Source organism: Patella vulgata, chromosome 7 (assembly GCF_932274485.2).
Source record: "Patella vulgata chromosome 7, xgPatVulg1.2, whole genome shotgun sequence".
In the NCBI taxonomy this organism is placed as follows: Eukaryota; Metazoa; Mollusca; class Gastropoda; family Patellidae; genus Patella; species Patella vulgata.
In genome coordinates, this window is record NC_065885.2 from 3701849 (window position 1) to 3723363 (window position 21515).

Here is a 21515-nt window from a genome sequence, read left to right on the forward strand (position 1 = left end):
TTCATACATTCCTAATAACCAGCATGAAGAGAAATGAAATGAAATGAAATTGAGTTTAACGTCCTACTGTTCTGCTCTGACTGGGCTAATGAAGACGGGCATACAGCGACACTGTGGCCTACTTTTAAATCAAATTCCAACTGCCAATGTGTACATGGGACATTGTTTTTTTGTTCCATCCAAATGACTAGACAGATTTCCCTTCAGGTTTTGGGGGGGAAGGATAGTCTGAGAACCAGAATAATTTTTTTTGTATGGCCAAAATTTAAAAGAAAGCAGATCAGCAAAAATGAATGCATCTAGTAAATAAATACTTCTAAAAGCGATATATCACAATCTTAGTAAAAAATAAATCCATTTGATAAAATAAATTCCACAAAAAAACATGGCAATAGTCATTTGATACAAAGCCACAATATAGAAAAAATTGATCGATATTATATACATTGAACATCTGCGAGTACACAAAGGGTTGAGTTGTATTTATGCATACCCATTTTATTCCTGGTTGTTTAGGGGGTTCATTTAAAGATGAAAGGGTTGAGTTGATATTTTTGGTTGTTTTAGGGTGTTGATATCAAGATTCAAGGGTTGAGTTGATATTTTTGGTTGTTTAGGGTGTTCATATAAAGATTAAAGATTTGAGTTGATATTTTTGGTTGTTTAGGGTGTTGGTATCAAGATTCAAGGGTTGAGTTTTTGGTTGTTTTAGGGTGTTGATATAAAGATTAAAGATTTGAGTTGATATTTTTGGTTGTTTTAGGGTGTTGATATCAAGATTAAACTCTTATTTCATGATAGTTTGACCAAGAAATGAGTAGGGGCCAGGCTATAATGAGTAGGGGCTAGGCTATAATGAGTAGGGGCTAGGCTATAATGAGTAGGGGCTAGGCTATAATGATAATTCACCAAAATACACATATTTATATTGAAGGACATTACATGTCTTAATGGTTATACCCCCCTAGTAACATTGTTTGACATGTATGACATGGATTTATCTCTCATTATTGGATATGAAAGTGGTGGTGGTAGAGGGGCATCAGCAACATTAAATGCCTTAACCTGTTAAGCGTGATGTTTTTAAAACGTTAACTACCCCCTATTGTGTAATTAATTTGACGAAGTGACGAAGAACTATGTACTATGTTCTAAGAATAGGTTGGGGAAAATTCTGCCAAGGCGTTATATTACACCCTACACACAGTGAGTGGCAGTTGTCCAGGACGTTATATAACGACCTACGCACTTAACAGGTTCATGGAGAGAGAGAGAGAGATAGAGAAAAATGGGGTTTAATGTCCACATATGGTTCAATTTTATTTCAATAATTTGCTTGTGCGTAGGGGTCTTTAGCAGTGAGAGAAACCCAGAGGACCCGGAGAAAACCCACTAGGTTGGACAGGCGACCCTACTCCTTGTCACATACAACCAGGGAATCGAAACCACACCAGTTGACCTAAATGCCTTAATGGTTGTATCCCTAGTAACAATGGCTGACAGGTGGTATGATTTATCAACATTCAGAAAATTTCAAATTTAAAATACTTAAATTTAATATAACTCTTTGATTGGATGCCCCCCGTCCACACCCCTCTCGGCACGGCACAGCCCTCTATAATTAAAATGATGGACATTATATGCCTTAATATGAACGAACATGTGAAGTTAATGAGATTCAGAATTGACTTGTCGATAAATTTAAACATGTGGTTATTTATATTTTAAAACCAAGGGTTATATATTTAACCAGTCGTTAATTAACCTGTGGTTAAAATTTAGTTGTTCAACCAATCCGATTTAAATACGGATCTATATTTCCTTTTGTTTTTTTTTATACTTTCGATGGCCTACACTACATCAAGATCGGACCGGTTGTAGTAAAAGGTCAGACAATGATTAATCAATCAGCGTTGACGTTTCTAGGGGATTACCCATAGTTCCGTGCATCGCACGCCATGAAGTCGCTGGCTAATCCCTCACACCATCCAGAACGCAGGTTATATAACAACTCTTCCAGATCCTAGTGTAGTATAGACAAGTAAAACGACATTTTGAACTAGAAAAAAACGAAACGAAATAGAATCTGTATTTTAACCAGATTGTCGTTCAACTTTATCTTATCATTCTTATTTAAATAGCGTTTGTTGGTCGATATAAAAAATTATCTGTTATCAAAAAACTTGATAAAAATGAAATGTTTAAGTATGAAAGTAGAAAGCTCTGTATGCAGTCAATCACATTACAAATAGACAGAGAGTACCAACCAAGATTCCAAATAATATATAAGCAAACAAACTTCATATACATTTAATTCTCCTTTTTCTTCGTTTTACGGAAATAAAGGGTTTCCATTGGGTCCTGGAATAGGATGAATGGTTTTTGAGATTCCAAAAAGTGTAACGAGAATAACCCCCACGGACAAGCATGTAAGAATTAAGGCCTTGACCGTAGATTTGAAACTGGCCTGGAATTTAGCGGGAGCTATAGCACTTAGCAATGTAGCACATAATGTTATGGTGAATAATATAGATACAGTAGTATTAATCAGGAGAATGTCTCCAAATTTACTGAATGGTTGAATCAAGGTTTGAGTTAATGGTATAGCTGCGATTATTGTTGTAATGGCACTGCTTATTATGGCAACCCCAATATGCTGTAAGGCTTCTTTAGTTCTCTGTCGACGTAGTTCAGTATTTTTCTGAAAAAAAAAAAAAATATTTTTCAGGTTTAAACCTACATTGTTGCAAGAGGTAAATCTGCGTATTGCATGTCTTTCTTTAGGCATATGGTACAATTTACACGGGACCTCAGTTTTCTATGCCATCCAAGTGACCAGCTCTCCTGAACCACTAACAAGGGGGAACAATGACGGAAAAAACCTGTGGAACTTTCGAGGCCTACACCAGGATCAAGCCCACAACAATAATCCCCTTTTCATTTTATTTACGGGGGGTTGGATGGCCGAATGGTTAGCATGTGCGTGCTGTATCATAAAGCCTGTCATTGAGCCAACTGGCGGGGTTTCGAATCCCCGGTTGTACGTGACAAGGAATAGGGTTGCCTGTCCAACCTCCGGGTCCTCCGGTTTCCTCCCACAGAAAATGAAAATGAAATGAAATGGGGTTTAACGTCCAACTGTTCTGCTCCTAAACTGGGCTAATGAAGACGGGCATACGTCATACAGTGTGCTATTAGGGAAATTTTGCTCGGACAGCGGCACTATGGCCTACTCTTATATCGAATTCTAACTGTCAAGGGATCTTTTACGTGCACGCCAATGTGTACACGGGACCTCGGTTTTTCGTCTCATCCGTCCGGCATCACTGACAAGGGGGACCCACGCTGGAAAATCTGGATGAACTTTCTCGGCTAATGCAGGGATCGAACACCCGACCTCCAGGCAAACGAGCCAGCATCTTACCCACTTAGCCACTGTGATCCTGATTTAATGACAGACCTTATGATCTAAAGTGCATGCATTAGACCACTCGTCCACCCAAACCCTACAGAATAACCCTGTTAAAAATTCCTACTCACCAGGCCTCCATTTAAATTGATATATTTTCCTGCTAATATATATCCCTCGACAAGATGAACACAATAATCTACTGAAGATCCTACTAATATTGATAGAGAGATGGCCTCTATTGCTCCCATCTCCCATCCAGCTAAATAAAATATACCAACTACGCTACATATCATACCTGTAAAACATTAATAAATCATTTAATAAAATATACCAACTACGCTACATATCATACCTGTAAAACATCAATAAATCATTTAATAAAATATACCAACTACGCTACATATCATACCTGTAAAACATCAATAAATCATTTAATAAAATATACCAACTACGCTACATATCATACCTGTAAAACATTAATAAATCATTTAATAAAATATACCAACTACGCTACATATCATACCTGTAAAACATTAATAAATCATTTAATAAAATATACCAACTACGCTACATATCATACCTGTAAAACATTAATAAATCATTTAATAAAATATACCAACTACGCTACATATCATACCTGTAAAACATTAATAAATCATTTAATAAAATAAAACCAAGTACGAACAATCCAAACCATAAGACAGAATTCGAAGTCCTAAAAAACATTATAGGCAAAATACCCTAACCCTACCTGTAAAACATCAATAATATATCATTTAAATAAATATCATACCTGTAAAAACATCATTTAATATAATAGATATCTGGCCTTGAAATCACAATAATATATCATTTAAAGGGACAATAACACTCTTGCTGGCTTGACAGCTCCAGAAAATAAAAAATAGCCTTATTCTAAGTACTAGATGTGTTAGTGTCTTACCTGTTGTGTAAATTATCCATTAAATCCTATTTTACTTGTCTAAGGGGTTCAAAAATATTTTTAAATCCAAGTCACATTTGAAAAGCTTTACGTCAGGCTTTTCAAATCATTTAGTTGAATTTTTCCAATTTTTTAAATTAGGTGTGTTAAGATGAAATTTGTATCATCAATTAATTGGAATATTGTAAAATAGTACAATTTGTTGACCAGAATAAAGATTAGGACATATTATTCAGTTACAACAAGAGTGGTATTGAGCCTTTAATAGTGTTTCAATCTTATCAAAATACAGATCTATATTTCGTTTCGTTTTTTTTTTATACTTTCGATGACCTCTACTACATGAAGATCTGACCGGTTGTTGTGACCCTGTGACGTCACTGTCAGACAGTTGAGATTAACCAATCAGCGTTGATGTTTCTAGTGGGATACCCACAGTTTCGTGCACCCCACGCCAAGAACTTGTCATAACAGACCGTTTTATTGGCTAATCCCTTACATCAACAAGAACGCGGTTTATATAACAACTCATCCAGATCGTAGTGTAGTAAAGACAAGTAAAACGAAATTTTGAACTATAAAAAATGAAACGAAATAGGATCTGTGTTTTAATCAGACTGATAGTGTTTAATTTACATGTTCATCCAGGATTTTGTTTTAAAGTGGAAGGATAAGGAGGTAAACAGACATGAATTAGGGAAAACACCTATGATAGGATTGAAAAACATCCAAACGATTAACCCCTGTCAATATTATTATTTGATGGACTCTTTATTGTTATTAAGTTTAAGATCATCAGAATGTTCAACAAGAAATTTCATGGATTTATGGATTTAAAGTAAATTTTATTTTAGGCAGAGTTGCCTCCCATTAGTGTGCTTTCTCGCTAATAATTTTGTAATATTTTAATTGAAACAAATATAAAAACAATTAGCCAGCGATATAATAATTTAATTGATCAAAAAGGATGAAAGCGTAGAAAATCAACATATTCATCTTGAATAACTGTTCAGTGAAAGAAACTTTATGTGGCTGATATCAGGTTCAAGCAAGAGTTACTCCCCTTTAGTGTGCTTTTTCCACCCATACTATTTTAAATTGATCAGTAGTAAATAATCGCTTGCCCGCCTGTGTACTATTAATCAAAGGGATGTCAATAGGGTGATTTCATTAACTCTCAATATTTTTTTCTTATTAATTCTAAAACAATTTTTTAAATTATTAAGAAAAAAACCCAAGGTGATGGAAGTATATATGGATAAAAAATATTTTCTATTCATTGAAAATGGGTACATATGCAAAGTCGTAAAAGGCACCATTCTGCCCGGAAAAATTTGTGTTACAATGCAGGGGGGTATCTAGAAAATTTTGAGAGGTTCTGATCCCAAATTATTAAGTAGTAACTACACTAAACTTTGCATAAGTCGTATCAAAGTGGACTGACCAATTTTATCTGAGTTAAGTGAAGATCCAAGTTAGCCAAAGATCGAAATTCAATCTTAGCTCGCTCGCCGGATAATAATTGATTCAAAGGCACTTATACGAATCCGACTTATGCAAAGTTTACTGTAGTACATTGCTGGAAATCGCATCGAGAGTGATTTAAGGCATAGTATAGTGCGTTTAAATGAAATTTGAGGCAGACTTGAACCATGTTACTGTGTTTTCTTATAAAAATAAATTGAGAAATTTCAAATTATAATATACAGAGTGAGCCAAAAAAAATGTTACCCATTCTGAGTGTACACTACTTTTTTAAATGTGTATACGTTAACAATTTTCTTCAGAAAAACTTGAACCTATACAGCACATAAACTTAAAGGTCAGTCATCATCTACAGAGCTAAAGAAAGGCTTTCACATTACAGCTGTGAAACTATTGGAAAGATTGAAACTATGCATCAAATATCAACAATCAAGAACAATTTATGTATGTTGTAAAACCTGCACAAGGGGTTGAACTATTATTATTTCTAAAATTTACATAAAAAGGTAAGTATGGTATTCTAAATTTGTTAATACAGGGCTCAGGATGATATTTTAAACATTATTCTTTTATTGATATCTAAACTGCTTGTGAGAGAGAGAGAGAGAGAGAGAGAGAGAGAGAGAGAGGGGTTTAACATCCACTTAACACAAACTAGGTCTTTTGGGATAAACACATGGTTCAATTTTATTTCAATAGTGTGAGGAAACCGGAGTAAACCTATGGGGTTGGCTAGACGACCCTAAGGTCTGTCATTGAATCAACTGGAGTGGTTTTGATTCCCTGGTTGTACGTGACAAGGCGTAGGGTCACCTGTCCAACCTCGTGGGTTTCTCCAGTTCCTCCGGTTTCCTCCTACTGCTAATGACCCCTATGTGCAATTATTGAAATAAAATTGAAGCGTACATGTATGTTAGTTCCAAAATGACCTAGTTTGTATCGAGTGGACTTAAACTCTCCGTCTGTCTGTCTGTCTCTCTCATTCTGGAAGACTAGAAATGTTAAAGGATACTTACAAACAATAGTAATAACAACTATTAATAGTAGAAATATATGTCCTGTAAATATAGCAACGGCTATAATACATATAACTAGTGATAATACTAAACCATATATAGCACTATATACAGCAACTACTTCCATTAAAACCTACAAATATACAAAATACATCCATATAGCACTATATACAATGCTATGTGTCACATTCCAACAGCCAATGGTTCATGTACATGTACTCCAAAGCGAAACCAGTACTATATTCAAGTCTATTCAGTTGTACCAGTAGAGCATTCCAGTCTACCAAGCTGTACTAGTAGGATATTCGAGTCTATCCAGCAGTACCATAGGGCATTCCAGTCTACCTTGTTATAACAGTAGAGCATTCCAGTCTACCCACCTGTACCAGTAGGGCATTCAAGTCTACTCAGCTGTACCAGTAGGGCATTCAAGTCTACTCAGTTGTACCAGTAGGGCATTCCAGTCTACCAAGCTGTAGCAGAAGTCTACCCAGTTATACCAGTAGGGCATTCCAGTCTACCCAGTTATACCAGTTGGGCATTCTAGTCTACCCAGTTGCACTAGGAGGGTATTCAAGTCTACCCAGTTATACTAGTAGGGCATTCAAGTATACCCAGCTGTACCACTAGGGCATTCTAATCTACCCAGTTATACCAGTAGGGCATTCAAGTCTACCCTGTTATACAGGCAGGGCATTTAAGTCTATCCAGCTGTACTATTATGTAGATGAAACTTTAAAAATTAAGTAAATTAAAATGCAAAATAATTTTTTTTACCTTTTTCCAGAATGACGATGTCTGGAATATGTCTTTCAATGGTGAATTTTTTGATAGTTCATGATCTTTAATATGCGTGATAAATTTATCCCATGCTTGATATTTCTCGTACGCTTTAAAATACGCATCACCTTCTGACGTCGTCTGAAACAAAAAGATTTTTATTGATTGATTAGACAGGTGACCCTACTCCTTTGTCATGGTCAAGTTGGGAATCGAAACCATGCCAGTTGACTCAATGACAGAAATGAAATGAAATGAAATGGGGTTTAATGTCCTGCTGTTTTGCTCCGAACTGGGCTAATTTAGACGGGCATACGCCATACAGTGTGCTAAGCGGGAAATTTTGCCCGGGCAGTGGCACTATGGCCAACTTTTATATCGAATTCCAACTGCCAAGGGATCTTGTACGTGCACACCAATGTATACATGGAACCTTGGTTTTTCGTAAGATCCAAAAGCCTAGACAGCTGTCCTTGTCAGGCCCTCCGTCCTGCACCACTGACAAGGGGAAATCACGTCAGAAAATCCTGATGAACTTTCCCGGCCATGCAACCTCCAGGCTAGCGAGTTAGCATCTTCTCGACTTAGCCACCATGGCTAACCTCAACTTGACACAAACTAGGTCATTTTAGGACTAACATGGTTCAATTTTACTCAAACCACTTGACTCAATAACAAACCATCCCCCCCCCCCCAACCTCCCCAACCGACCTACAATTAGCATATCTCGATAAAATTAATGTTAACATACAAGGGCTACCAGTCAAAAGCGTTAGCCCGAAACTGAGGCAAACAGGACGTAATAGCTAAGGAGAAATGTCAGTGCTGGTTTCATTTTGTGAAATAAAATCTAACATAAGTCCAATTTCTGACTAGATATACAATTTATGAAAACTTACAGATTCAAAAGCAAAAGCCAACCATTTAAGTTTATAATATTTGGTTAAACCACCAACAGCGTGATCTGGTAGTTGATGATTATATACAATCGCTCTATGTGGTAAATCTCGACATTCTTTTATTGCTTCTATAGACTGACGTAAAGAACTAGGAAGGCCTACAAAACGAAAACAAATCATTTAACAATATTTAAAAAAAAAAAAATTTGTTTTGTTTTTTACAGATGTTATTAAAACATGTCTGGCACAAAAATCAAAATATCAGGTACTAGTTCGTTCGTGTTTGACATTTGTCAGGTACAATGAAATGAAATCAAATGGGGTTTAACGTCCTACTGTTCTGTTCCAAGTGAGCTAATGAAGACGGGCGTACAACATACAGTGTGCTATGAGGGAAATTTTGCCTGGGCAGTGGCACACTACCCTTATATCGAATTCCAACTGCCAAGGGATCTTTTACGGAAATTTTTTCCCGGACAGCGGCACTACAACCTATGCTTATATCAAATTCTAACTGTCAAGGGATCTTTAACATGCACACAAATGTGTTCCATCTCAACAACTACACATTGTCTCTTGCCAGGCCCCCTACACCACTGGTAAGGGAGAAGCACCCCGGAAAATCTTGATGACACGTTCGCAACCAACACAGAGAATGAACACAGGACTTCCAGGTTAGCAAACCAATGTCTTACTCACTGTCCCAACTGCAACTATCATTTACAGGCCTGTATTTAAAGATGCATTATTCAAGAACTAAATCTGCCTAATGCAGATCTTTTGTTTGGCCTCAAATGCTATATAAATCATTAATTCATTATGCCAAGTCGATAATCAACTCTCCAGAACATCGGATGGTTCTGATTTTCAGCAGATTTAAATACGATTGGCAGTTAATGATTTAATTTAAAAATGTATAATCAAGACTTTGTTTATTATCATAACAACGGTAACAATGACAATCGATGCTACTCTGTTCTGCAAACGATGATAACTCCGCTCAGATTGAAGGGATTTAACTGAAATTTTCAACATATTCCCTTTTCATTATCCATTTTTTTTAACTATTATCAGCTCTTTATCTAAATCTCACATAATGCATCTGTTAATGAAGATAACTTTGCAGAGAACTTACAGCTCTTTATCTTATTTTCAACATATTCCCTTTTCATTATCTATTTTAACTATTATAGTGAGAACTGCCAGCTCTTTATCTAAATCTTATTGCTAAATTAAAGATACATTATGGGAGATTCGATAACAAGTTGGCAGTTCTCACTATAATAATTAACAACTAGATAATGTAAAGGCAATTTGCTGAAAATTTCATTCAAATTGATCCACTATGAAGCGAGAACTCAGTGAATAAAATTTCTGCCAAGCCTCGGTCATCATTACTAAAGTCAGTATGTTAAACAGCATAGTCTCGATTATCCATTTAATCGTTTAATCAAGAAGGGAAGTTATGCAGTAAATCGGATCACAATCCACTTACGATCGCAGGCTAGCGATGCCATCTAGAGTTGATTATGGTCTGGATAAGTTAATTAATGTCTAATTAATAATTTAGATAACATTTCAGGCCTAAAGAAAGACCTGCAATAGACAGATTTAGCTCTTGCATAATGTATGTTTAAGTGGTTATGCCTTCTTACCTGCGGGTATACATTGAGCACTTCCATTTTTTACAAGTTCACGATTATTACTTATTAGATGACACAACCGACATAAATCTTTTAATATATCTTGACCTCTCGTTGTAAACGCTCTCGGTAAATCTTCATTATACATAACAGTACCCTGAAAATAGATCATCTTGTACAGTGACCAATCGGCTAACCAAAAATTGTATTTTAAATTTTAAAGCTATTGAGTTGAAAATGATATAAGTAGTTAGGAATTATAATAAATAAGGGAAAATTACTAGCTATAAAAAAAAGTTGGTGCCATGGTAACATGTCTTTTTGGAAAATGTATGACAAACTTAGAAACTTCATATCTCTTTCTGTAACTAGTAAGATATCGTTACCAAATTCACAGGATTTATAAGCAATTTTTAGTGGGGGTAACCTCAATCCTTAAAATAAATCAGCCTTTTCTGATTTGACCCGAATGTTTACAAAAGTTACTGTCTAATTATCTCTGACTAAATGAAAGGGAGTTTTTTTAACGTACTAGTGTTCTGCTCCGACTGGGATAATGAAGATGGGTATACATCATACAGTGTGCTTCGAGGTAAATTTTGCCTAGACAGTGGCACTACGGCCTACTATTATATCTAATTCCAACTGTCTAGGGTTCTTTTACGTGCACACCAATGTGTACATGTGACCTCGGCTTTTCGTCCCATCTGATAGACTAGACATGTGTCCCTTGCCAGGCCCTCCGGGATGGCAGAATGGTTAACGCATGCACATTGAATCAGAATGATCTAAATTGTCTAGTTACCTTTTTCTCGTTTATAACATGACCACTTCTTTTGCCCGTCTGCTGTAATCCTTTGATACCAAATACGACAAACACTGTTGTGCCTAACTGTAATCTAGGCCTTTCCTTCAAATCGTTACATTTATTATTCTTACAGGAATTGAAGCCACCAGATACAGGATGAGGCTTGTCGGATGGACGTTTGGTGGTTGCTAGGTTACGATAAAATGGATGATAAGTAGTAGGTTTTCGTGTCTGCGCTAAAAAAATAAAGATAATTAAAGATTATAAATTATAGAATCGCAAGTCTAAGATCATTCAATTACATATCGTAGTCCCGATCTTCTGACAAACCATTTCATGATTTCTGATCTTTCGAAGGATTTTAGGCTCCTTCCTTGCCCAAGACAAAATTATCCCGGATATATTTGAAAAACTGAATCTATAGTAAAAAGCTTCATATTAAAAAATGGCTGAACTAAATGTTACTGAAACTTTTGGTGAATCACATATTTTCTTACCCGATAGGCGGTCATTTCTAGCTTGACTATAAGGGATTAGGGACCCCAGTCCCTTTTTATATACCGGTAAAATTTCACTTGTTAAAGGACAATATTGGTGCCAAACATTGATTACTCATCTATCGTAGCAATGATCTCAGTGATAAAATAATATTTGGAATGTGTTTAACCAGTTCTATCACATATGTGATAATGACTGGCACCAATATTGCCCTTTAACGTACCTTAACTTGTTAACGTACCTTTGAATGGATGTTGAGTTGTAGTAGTTGTAGTAGTAGTGGTAGTAGTAGGAGGGGATGTTTGGTGGTGGTGGTGATAAAGATGGGTGATAGGAGATGGTGTAGTAGTAGTAGTAGGCTGGAACTGGGGTTGATGATAAGGATGAGGAAAAGGCCTTGGGGTAGCTGGGTGACTATCATGTGTTCTGCTGTTTCCTGATGAGGATCGGGATTTAGCTTCCTGTAAAAAGAGATATATGTTTTAAAATTTATGACATCATTAATTCAGTGTCAGCTGAATACATAAATGTTAAGAGAACTCAATTCTGAAATGAAATGAAATGGGGTTTAACATTCTACTGTTCTGCTTCGACTGGGCTAATGAAGACGGGCATACACCATACTGTGAGGGAAATTTTGCCCAGGCAGCGGCACTATCGCCTACTCTTATATCAAATTCCACCTGTCAAGGGAACTTTTATGTGCACGCCAATGTATACACAGGACCTCTGTTTTCTGTCCCATCCGAATGACTAGACAGCTGTCCTTGTCAGGCCCTCCTTCCTCCACCACTGACAAGGGGAAACCTGATGAACTTGACCTCAGTTCTAGTAAACTCAATAAAGTATTGCCTGCACATCAAATGCTCGATTCCAGAACGCTCAATTTGAGTAGCGTAGGTGTAACTTATCAAATTAAGAGCTGTTAACTGAATTCCAGTATGTTCAATTCAGTATCGTAGGCTGCTAACAGAAATCAATTCAGTGTTGCCTGTATTACTTACTGTATACATGACTGTTAAACATACATTATGCAAGAGCTAAATCTGATTATTGCAAGTCTTTATTTAGGCTTCAGATGTCAGAGAAATTATAAATTAGATCTTTATTTACACAACAAGCACAAAATCAACTCTGTAGACCCACAGATGGCTTGGATTCAGCTTGGATTTAAATGGGATTTCGTTGACTGATTTAATTTTAAATGGCGTCGTGAGCAGAGATTAACCGTTACATTGACGTCATACTCCCGGATCGAGGCTAAATGATAGAGTGTACGAAGCGAGGCCGCTGTTGAGTGATGCCTTAACAAATGACATCTAAACTATTTAAAGTGCAATAATACAGATGGACAGGTCTTCTGTCTTAATAATATCAATAAAAATATTTTTTTTCCCCAATAGGCACGACACCACTGGTGAATACCTATAGATTTATCATAATTGTATTATAATATTATGTCCTATATTCAATCGATTTAATGCATGCCCAAAATACAAGTAAGAATGAAAATTTACCCTCTCACTCATTTTGTCCAATTGTTATAAAAATCCAAAAAGGTAAAACACAAATTCGGATATGATGACAGCTGACAAAAGACAGCAGAGATTATGTAGGTGGAGTTAACGCCAGTCAATCAAACGATCGGCCATACTAAGAATCGGTGAAGATGGAATTCAATCCCATTTCTAGTCAAAAATTACACTGGTGATAACTATGTTCACAATAAAGTAATTTGACAGAAATTTTCAATATATTCTTCTTTCATCATCTATTTTTGAACTGTTATAGCAAGAATGGCTAACTCCTTATAAAAATCTCCCATAATGTATCTTTAACAAAATGCAATACCAGAATGCTCAATTCAGTGTCACTGTAAACCACAATGCTCAATTCAGTATCACTGTAAACTGAACTCAATTCTGGATCGCTCATTGAGTATCACATATGTACATATAACTTACCAACTAACAGAACGGAATTCTAGTTTGTTCAAATGAGTAATTAACTTACCGAATACATGGCTGAACATTTATCACAACGTAAATTATCTATAATACTGAAATTTGCCTTTAAATCTAGTAGTTGTTGTATATTGGTATCTGGGTGGAATAACTGAGGTGGCTGTGAAGCTGGATGGAGCTGTGTTATTAACCCTATAGCTGTTATCAGCGTACAAACATGGAAACCTGTCGTTATAAAAACAAACATAATTATTATCAACATATACATACAGTAGAATCCGTAATAAGAATCCACTCAAAGGGAATTATCATAACTGACCGCTAATGGGGCATTCTGTAAAATTTAGACAAAGAGCTGACAATCCTCGTAACCCTACTCCTGTGCACACAGTACCACAGGTTTCTGTTCATTCAGAGTTACTACACCCTGTTCCCGTGTCAGGCTCTCGATTTTTCAGATATAGAGAGAGAAAGAAATGGGGTTTAACGTCCACGCGGCACAAACTAGGTCATTTCGGTACTAACATATGGTTCAATTTTATTTCAATAATTTGCTGGAGCATAGAGGTCTTTAACAGTGGGAGGAAACCAGAGGATCCGGAGAAAACACACGAGATTGGACAGGCGACCCTACTCCTTGTCACGTACGACCGGGGAATCAAAACCACGCCAGTTGACTCAATGACAGACCTTATGATACAAATGCACACGCTACCATTCGGCCACCCAACCACCTTTTTTCAGATATAACATGTGCTTCTAAATATAGACAAAGTTAATATTTAAAAAAAGAACAAAATATTTATACATTTATTTACCTATAATTATCCATTTGCCTTTTTGACTTGTAATAACCGGTGCTATACATCTATTCAGGAACGCCTGTATATATCGACCTATATTAAACCTATGACGCGTTGTTTTTATAGGGGCTTGTATAATCATAGGTGAAAATACAGGGTCTATAGCTAACATCGGATCATCATTATTCTCTACGGTAGTAAAGGTAGCTGAAAATATTAATAAAAAATACAGGATCTATAGCTAGCATGGGATCATCGTTATTCTCTACAGTAGTAAAGGTAGCTGAAAATATTAATATAAAATACAGGTAGCTAACATCGGATCATCATTATACTCTACGGTAGTACAGGTAGCTGAAAATATTAATATAAAATACAGTAAGCTAACATCGGTTCATTATTCTCTACAGTAGTCAAGGTAGCTGATAATATAAATATACAGTACATAGCTACAATCAAGATCATCGATGTTATGGTTCATTATTCTCTACGGTAGTCAAGGTAGCTGATAATATAAATATACAATACATAGCTACAATCAAGATCATCGATATTATCTATGGTAGTAAAGGTAGCTGATATAATGAAATAATTCAGATTTCTATTCAGTAATACAAGAAACCCAAAAGTCATAATCATCCATTGGACAAAAGTGACCTTGTTATATTGAACATAGTCCCTAAATATTCACTGACTCTAGCAGAATGAGACGCTAGATGTTGCAATCGTTTTGGTCTGTCATGTGTAATATAGAAAATTACCTGTTGTGTCATGGCGTGTTCGTGAGAATAAAGATAATTACCTATGCCATGTTCGCGATCATCTAGGAATAAAGATAATTACCTATCCCATGCTCGCGATCGTCTATCTGGGTATAAAGATAATTACCTATGCCATGTTCGCGATCATCTTGGAATAAAGATAATTACCTATGCCGTGTTTGTGATCATTTGAGAATAAAGATAATTACCTATGCCATGTTCACGATCATCTTGGAATAAAGATAATTACCTATGCAATGCTCGCGATTGTCTATCTGAGAATAAAGATAATTACCTATGCCTTGTTCCAGATCATCTGACAATAAAGATAATTACCTATGCCGTGTTCACGTTCGTCTATCTGTATCATTGGTACATCAGCATCAGATAAACTGGATGTCTGACTACTATCTCCTTCGGAATCATTGGATCCTCCATTTATACAACTAGAACACAACACATATCCACATTTATTGGAAGTTGGAAAATAAATAAAACAAAATAAAATAGAGTTTAACGTCCTACTTTTCTGCACCAACTGGGCTAATGAAGATCGGCAAATGCAATGGATTGTGCTATGTGGGAAATTTTGTCCTGACAGCAGCTCTATTTATCTAGAGCCTATATTTATATGGGGGATCACGTGGCTAAGTGGGTAAGACGCTGGCTCGCTAGCCTGGAGGTCGGGTGTTCGATCCCTGCATTGGCCGAGAAAGTTCATTCAGATTTTCCGGCGTGGTTCTCCCTTGTCAGTGATGCAGGACGGAGGGGCTGACAATGAAAGCTGTCTAGTCGTTCGGATGGTACGAAAAACTGAGGTCCCGTGTACACATTGGTGTGCACGTAAAAGATCCCTTGGCAGTTGGAATTTGATATAAGAGTAGGCCGTAGTGCCGCTGTCCGGGCAAAATTTCACTCATAGCACACTGTATGGCGTATGCCCGTCTTCATTAGCCCTGTTCGGAGCAAAACAGTAGGACGTTAAACCCCATTTCATTTCATTTTTTATATTTATATGGATTCCAACTATCATGGTATCTTTTATTGCTGTACATGGTATACACGAGACACTTGTCATCTACCACTGACCGGGGGGTGCGGAGAACCGGGATATCCCACAGAGAGAAATGGGGTTTAACAATCACTCGAAACAAATAATGTCATTGCGCGTAGGAGTCTTTAGCAATGGCAGGAAACCAAAGGGCCTGGAGGAACTCGTCACATACAAGGTATTTAGCAGTGGGAGGAAACCCGGAGGACCCGGAAAAAACCCACGAGGTTGGACAGGCAACCCTACTCCTTGTCACGTTTAACGTCCACTCGACACAAACTAGGTATTTAGCAGTGGGAGGAAACCCGGAGGACCCGGAGAAAACCCACGAGGTTGGACAGGCAACCCTACTCCTTGTCACGTACGACAGGGATTCGAAACCCCGCCTGTTGACTCAATGAAAGGCCTGATGATACAGCGCGCACATGCTAACCATTCGGCCATCCGACCCCCCTTCGTTACATACAAGCTGGGAATCGAAACCACACTACTTGCTGGGCTAATGAAAACGGGCATACGCCATACAGTGTGCTATGAGAGAAATTTTGCCCGGGCAGCGGCACTATGGACTACTCTTATATCGAATTCCAACTGCCAAGGGATCTTTTATGTGCACGCAATGTGTACACAGGACCTCAGTTTTTTGTCCCATCCAAATGACTAGACAGCTGTCCTTGTAAGGACCTCCGTCCTGCACCACTGACATGGGGAAACCATGCCGGAAAATCCAGACAAAATCGCAACCTCCAGACTAGCGAACCAGCGTCATACACGCTTAGTCACCACAGCTCCAGTGACTCTCAAAGATATAACCTCTATATTATTTTAAAATAAATATACTCACCAAAAATAACATTTATTTTCACAGTTATTAAAGAGAACCTGCCACAGATATAAAGTTGGTGGCATTATTATTATTACAGATAACCAACAACAGCTCACAATCAGCGACATAAACAATCCAAATTCATACACGGCTGGTATCTGGTTAAAAATACAAATAAACACCATATTCATCGTCAATTAAAATAACTCATGACAGCTTAGATCTCTTTAAAACTACAAACAATTGTATAAGCTTATACATTGGCGGATTTCCCTTGTATCATTTTTGCCCCAAATAAGAGAGAGAGAGAGAGAGAGAGAGAGAGAGAGAGAGAGAGAGAAATGGGGTTTAACGTCCACTTGACCCAAACTAGGTCATTTTGGGACAAACATATAGTTTAATTTTATTTCAATAATTCATTTGCGCGTAGGGTTCTTTAGCTGTGGGAGGAAATCAGAGGACCTAGAGAAAACCTACGAGTTTGGACAGGTGACCCCTACTCCTTGTCACGTACAACCACGCCAATTGAATTAATAATGACAGACCTTATGATACAGCATGCACGCACTAACCATTCGGCCATCCCCCCCACCCCCACCCCAAATAAACGGGGGCAGTCGAAAAATGAACCAACATAACCATACCATAGTAAAATCTCGAAAAATAATGATGGGGGTTGGGGTGAATGGCCATATGTCAGTCCCAAAATGACCTAGTTTGTGCTGAGTGGATGTTAAACCCCATTTCTCTCTCTCTCTCTTCTCCCTCCTCTTGTGACAACATAACAATGATTAAAATCTAAAATGAACTATAATGTAAGCTTACAGATGACGCCATGTTAGCTGCGAAGGCAGCAGCTGTCGTAAATGACGTAAAAAATGTTGCTTTTCCTGCTGTAATAACGGTGTGTTTTATCTTATGTGCGACCGTGGGTATACAGGCATCACCAGTTTGATGAAATATATTAATAAAAACAAAAACATCATCTACTCCTGAAAAACATAAAAATAATAATAACATAAATAACATATTAACTGGTTGACTTATAAAATGAAAGGTGGTTTAAACATATATTATACAAGAGCTAAAATTGCCTATGTAGGTCTTTTTTAGGCCTGAAATGTTATATAAACTATTAATTAGACATTTATTAACATGAAAAGACCTTAATCAACTCTCGATGCCATCTTATGTGTCAAGTTTTCGCTGGATTTGAACACTCATTGATGATTAATTCCAAAAATGGATAATCGAGAAAATGTTTTTTATCATAAGTAATGATGATGAATGCTAGGTCTAAAATTCAATCACTAATATCTCGGTTCAGAGTGGAGCAATGTGACTGACATTTTCAGCATATTCTCTTTACATTATCTAATTTTTAACTATTATAGTGAGAACTGCCAGCTCTTTATCTAATCTCCCATAATGTCCCTTTAAAGGAGCTAAATCGCTAATATTTGAGACCCTGTGGATTATGTCTAGTCCCGTGTGTTAAATGTCGAAGACTTTGGATGATATTGAGTTAGAGATTTACATGTAGCTACTTTACATGTAGCCGACTTGGCTATGAAGACGGGCTACTGGCTGACTATCACCATTCAGGAGTTGACCAATCCCTTACATCTTTCTTGTAAATCATTCCTTGTTTCATTTTCAGTGAAGACTGTATCATTGAGTGAAGATTGTATCGGCACAGGCCTAGGGAGTCACGGTCACATGTTCAATCCCTGTATTGGTTGAGAAAGTTCATCGGGATTTTCCAACGTGGTTCCGCCTTTTCAGGGATGGGACCAAAAACCGTGGTCCCATGGACACATTGGCATGCATGTAAGAGATCTATTGACAGTTGGAATACGATATAAGAGTAGACCGAAGCGTTGCTCTCTGGGCAAAATTTCCCTCATAGCACACTGTATGGCGTATGCCAATCTTTAAAGTTCAACAAAGTTCAACAAAGGCCATAACTCTAGAAGTAACTATTGGAAATTTTTGAAATGCAATAGGATTCTTCCACTGACTGGTATAAACAACATCTAAAAATTTACAAATGATCAGATAATAAATGTAGTCTGCAGAGTGTTCACAAGAAATTGTGGACATTGGATGGGCGAAGGTGACAGCGAAATACAACTATATTTCCATGTTGTTAACCCTACAGCATTTGTTACTGCCCTGCCCTGCCCTGCCCTGCCCTGCCCTGCCCTGTCACTTTAGTATAAAGAAACATAATAAAAAAAAATACATCAAATTTCCAGAATGTGCTAGTGGCCAGATGTAGGGTTGTCTTGTCGATTTTGTTTTCACGTACATGTAGTGCGGTTCTCCTGTGCTCATCAATATAATAGCATGAAAATATTCTTACCGATTCCGATAATGACAAAAGCTGCAGCACCATTCAGAATTCCAAGAGCATTAATATTAAAAACTATTCTGTATAAAAAGAATGCGAGTGGAAAACTCAACATGATGCTCCATATTCCCAATATAGTCAACCAAGGTGAGAATGATGTCAGTATAAACATTATAAATATGATGGATGCTAACGAATATGCTGCCATTTTTATATCCCTCCAAAAAGTTGAATCAATTTCATAATCGAATATTTCATTTCCTCCATACAGAACTTGAACTTTACTGAAAAATATCAAAGAAACAAACATTAGGGAAAGTGTTAGATTTTTAAAAAACACAACACAATTTATATGGAAAAAGAAAACCCACGATGTTGGACAGGCGACCGTACTCCTTGTCAACTCAGAACAGGTTATGGAGGTGCTGAGTGGTCTAGTGGCTTGGGTTTTCTTCGGGTCCTCGAGTTTCCTCCCACTGCTAAAGATCCCTGTGCGCAAGTGAATCATTGAAATAAAATTGAACCCTGAAATGACCTAGTTGTGTCAAGTCGATGTTCAATACTATCTCTCTCTTGGAAGAAATTACTGAAAACATTTTTATACATTTTTAAACTTCTCTACAAAGATTAAAATTGTAAATAAATTGTATCTGTCATGTTCAGAAGTCCATTTAAGTTCATTATTCTATCAGAACTTTTTAGGTACCATGTACATGTATTCTCTCAGTTGACTTAACTGTAAGTGTCCGCTACAAATAAATTCCCAAATAAAATGGATTTTAAAGTCCTACATCTCTGTATCAACCAGCCTAATAACGACAGACATATGCCATGCACATATAAGGTGCTATCAGGGCAACTGTGTTCGAAAATATAAGAACAAATCAGTAAATGTGTGTTTTTATTAATTATCCATAAATATGTATTTTTATCAATTATCCATAAATATGTATGTTTATTAATTATCCATAAATATGTGTTTCTATCAATTATCCATAAATATATCTGTTTCTATCAATTATCCATAAATATATCTGTTTCTATTAATTATCCATAAATATATGTGTTTTTATTAATTATCCATAAATATGTATTTTTATTAATTATCCATAAATATATAATTTTTTTTATTAATTATCCATAAATATGTGGGTTTTTTTTATTAATTATCCATAAATATGTGTTTCTATTAATTATCCATAAATATGTGTTTTTATTAATTATCCATAAATATGTATTTTTATTAATTATCCATAAATATGTATTTTTATCAATTATCCATAAATATGTATTTTTATCAATTATCCATAAATATGTATTTTTATCAATTTGTTGGTCTCTTTTGAACAAATCTTGGTCATTCTTTGTGTGCGGGAAATTTAAAACAGATAAAAACATTTTTTTTGTTAAACGCCAACAAATGTTAGTCGGCAAGCTTTACCACATACATATCAGCACACTGGGTTGGATGGCCCAATGTTTAGCGCGCGTCATTGCGTCAACTAGCATGGTTTCGACTCCCCAGTTGTACATGACCAGGAGTAGGGTCACCTGTCCAACCTTGTGTGTTTTCTCCGGATCCTAGTTTCCTCCCACTGCTAAAAACCCCCAAGTGCAAGCAAATTATTCAAATAAAATTAAACCATATGTTAGTTCCGAAATGACCTAGTTTGTGTCGAGCGGACATTAAACCCCATTTCTCCCTTTCTCTACTTTAAGTGATCTTATTAAAAGGGGGTGTAGTTTTATTATCTAATATTTTATGCAATGTGATAACAAACTATCTATCTTCATTACTTTCAACATTACATAAGGTGAGTTACACATATAAACTATTGTTCAGTACAGTGACAACTTTATATCAGAAACAAGGTAAGATATTTATATTATAGTATGAGGATGTATTTTGGTTTTCAGATTGTGTTCGATTGTCAGACAATTTTTTAATGTTTTTTAAAGGGACATTAACACTCTTGCTGGCTTGACAGCTCCAGAAAATAAAAAATAGCCTTATTCTAAGTACTAGATGTGTTAGTGTCCTATGTGTTGTGTAAATTATCCATTAAATCCTAGTTTACTTGTCCAGAGGGTTCAAAAATATTTTTAAATCCAAGTCACATTTGAAAAGCTTTACGTCAGGCTTTTCAAATCATTGAGTTGAATTTTTCCAATTTTTTATATTAGGTGTGTTAAGATGAAATTTGTATCATCAATTAACTGGAATATTGTAAAATAGTACAATTTGTTGACCAGAATAAAGATTGGGACATATT

General features: G+C 36.4%; 1 protein-coding gene across 3 annotated transcripts in view; it reads right to left on the bottom strand.

Annotated features, from left to right (window-relative positions):
• Nucleotides 1–1358: 1358 nt before the first annotated feature.
• The window catches only part of LOC126828125 (protein dispatched homolog 3), a 49690-nt gene continuing 29533 nt past the window's right edge, over nt 1359–21515 (bottom strand). For 2 of the 3 annotated variants that reach the window (XM_056102493.1, XM_056102492.1), the window contains exons 4-17: nt 19255–19526; nt 17715–17881; nt 16908–17047; nt 15349–15458; nt 14267–14458; nt 13498–13673; nt 11726–11945; nt 10984–11222; nt 10191–10335; nt 8536–8693; nt 7634–7777; nt 6857–6989; nt 3541–3707; nt 1359–2701 (exon numbers count right to left, since the gene is read on the bottom strand). In XM_056102493.1, the coding sequence (XP_055958468.1) occupies nt 2333–2701; nt 3541–3707; nt 6857–6989; nt 7634–7777; nt 8536–8693; nt 10191–10335; nt 10984–11222; nt 11726–11945; nt 13498–13673; nt 14267–14458; nt 15349–15458; nt 16908–17047; nt 17715–17881; nt 19255–19526 (2632 nt within the window). In that variant the 3' untranslated portion in view covers nt 1359–2332. Of the gene's footprint in view, nt 2702–3540; nt 3708–6856; nt 6990–7633; nt 7778–8535; nt 8694–10190; nt 10336–10983; nt 11223–11725; nt 11946–13497; nt 13674–14266; nt 14459–15348; nt 15459–16850; nt 17048–17714; nt 17882–19254; nt 19527–21515 lie in introns of those variants that run through there. The other variant, XM_050557705.2, reaches the window with a different exon arrangement.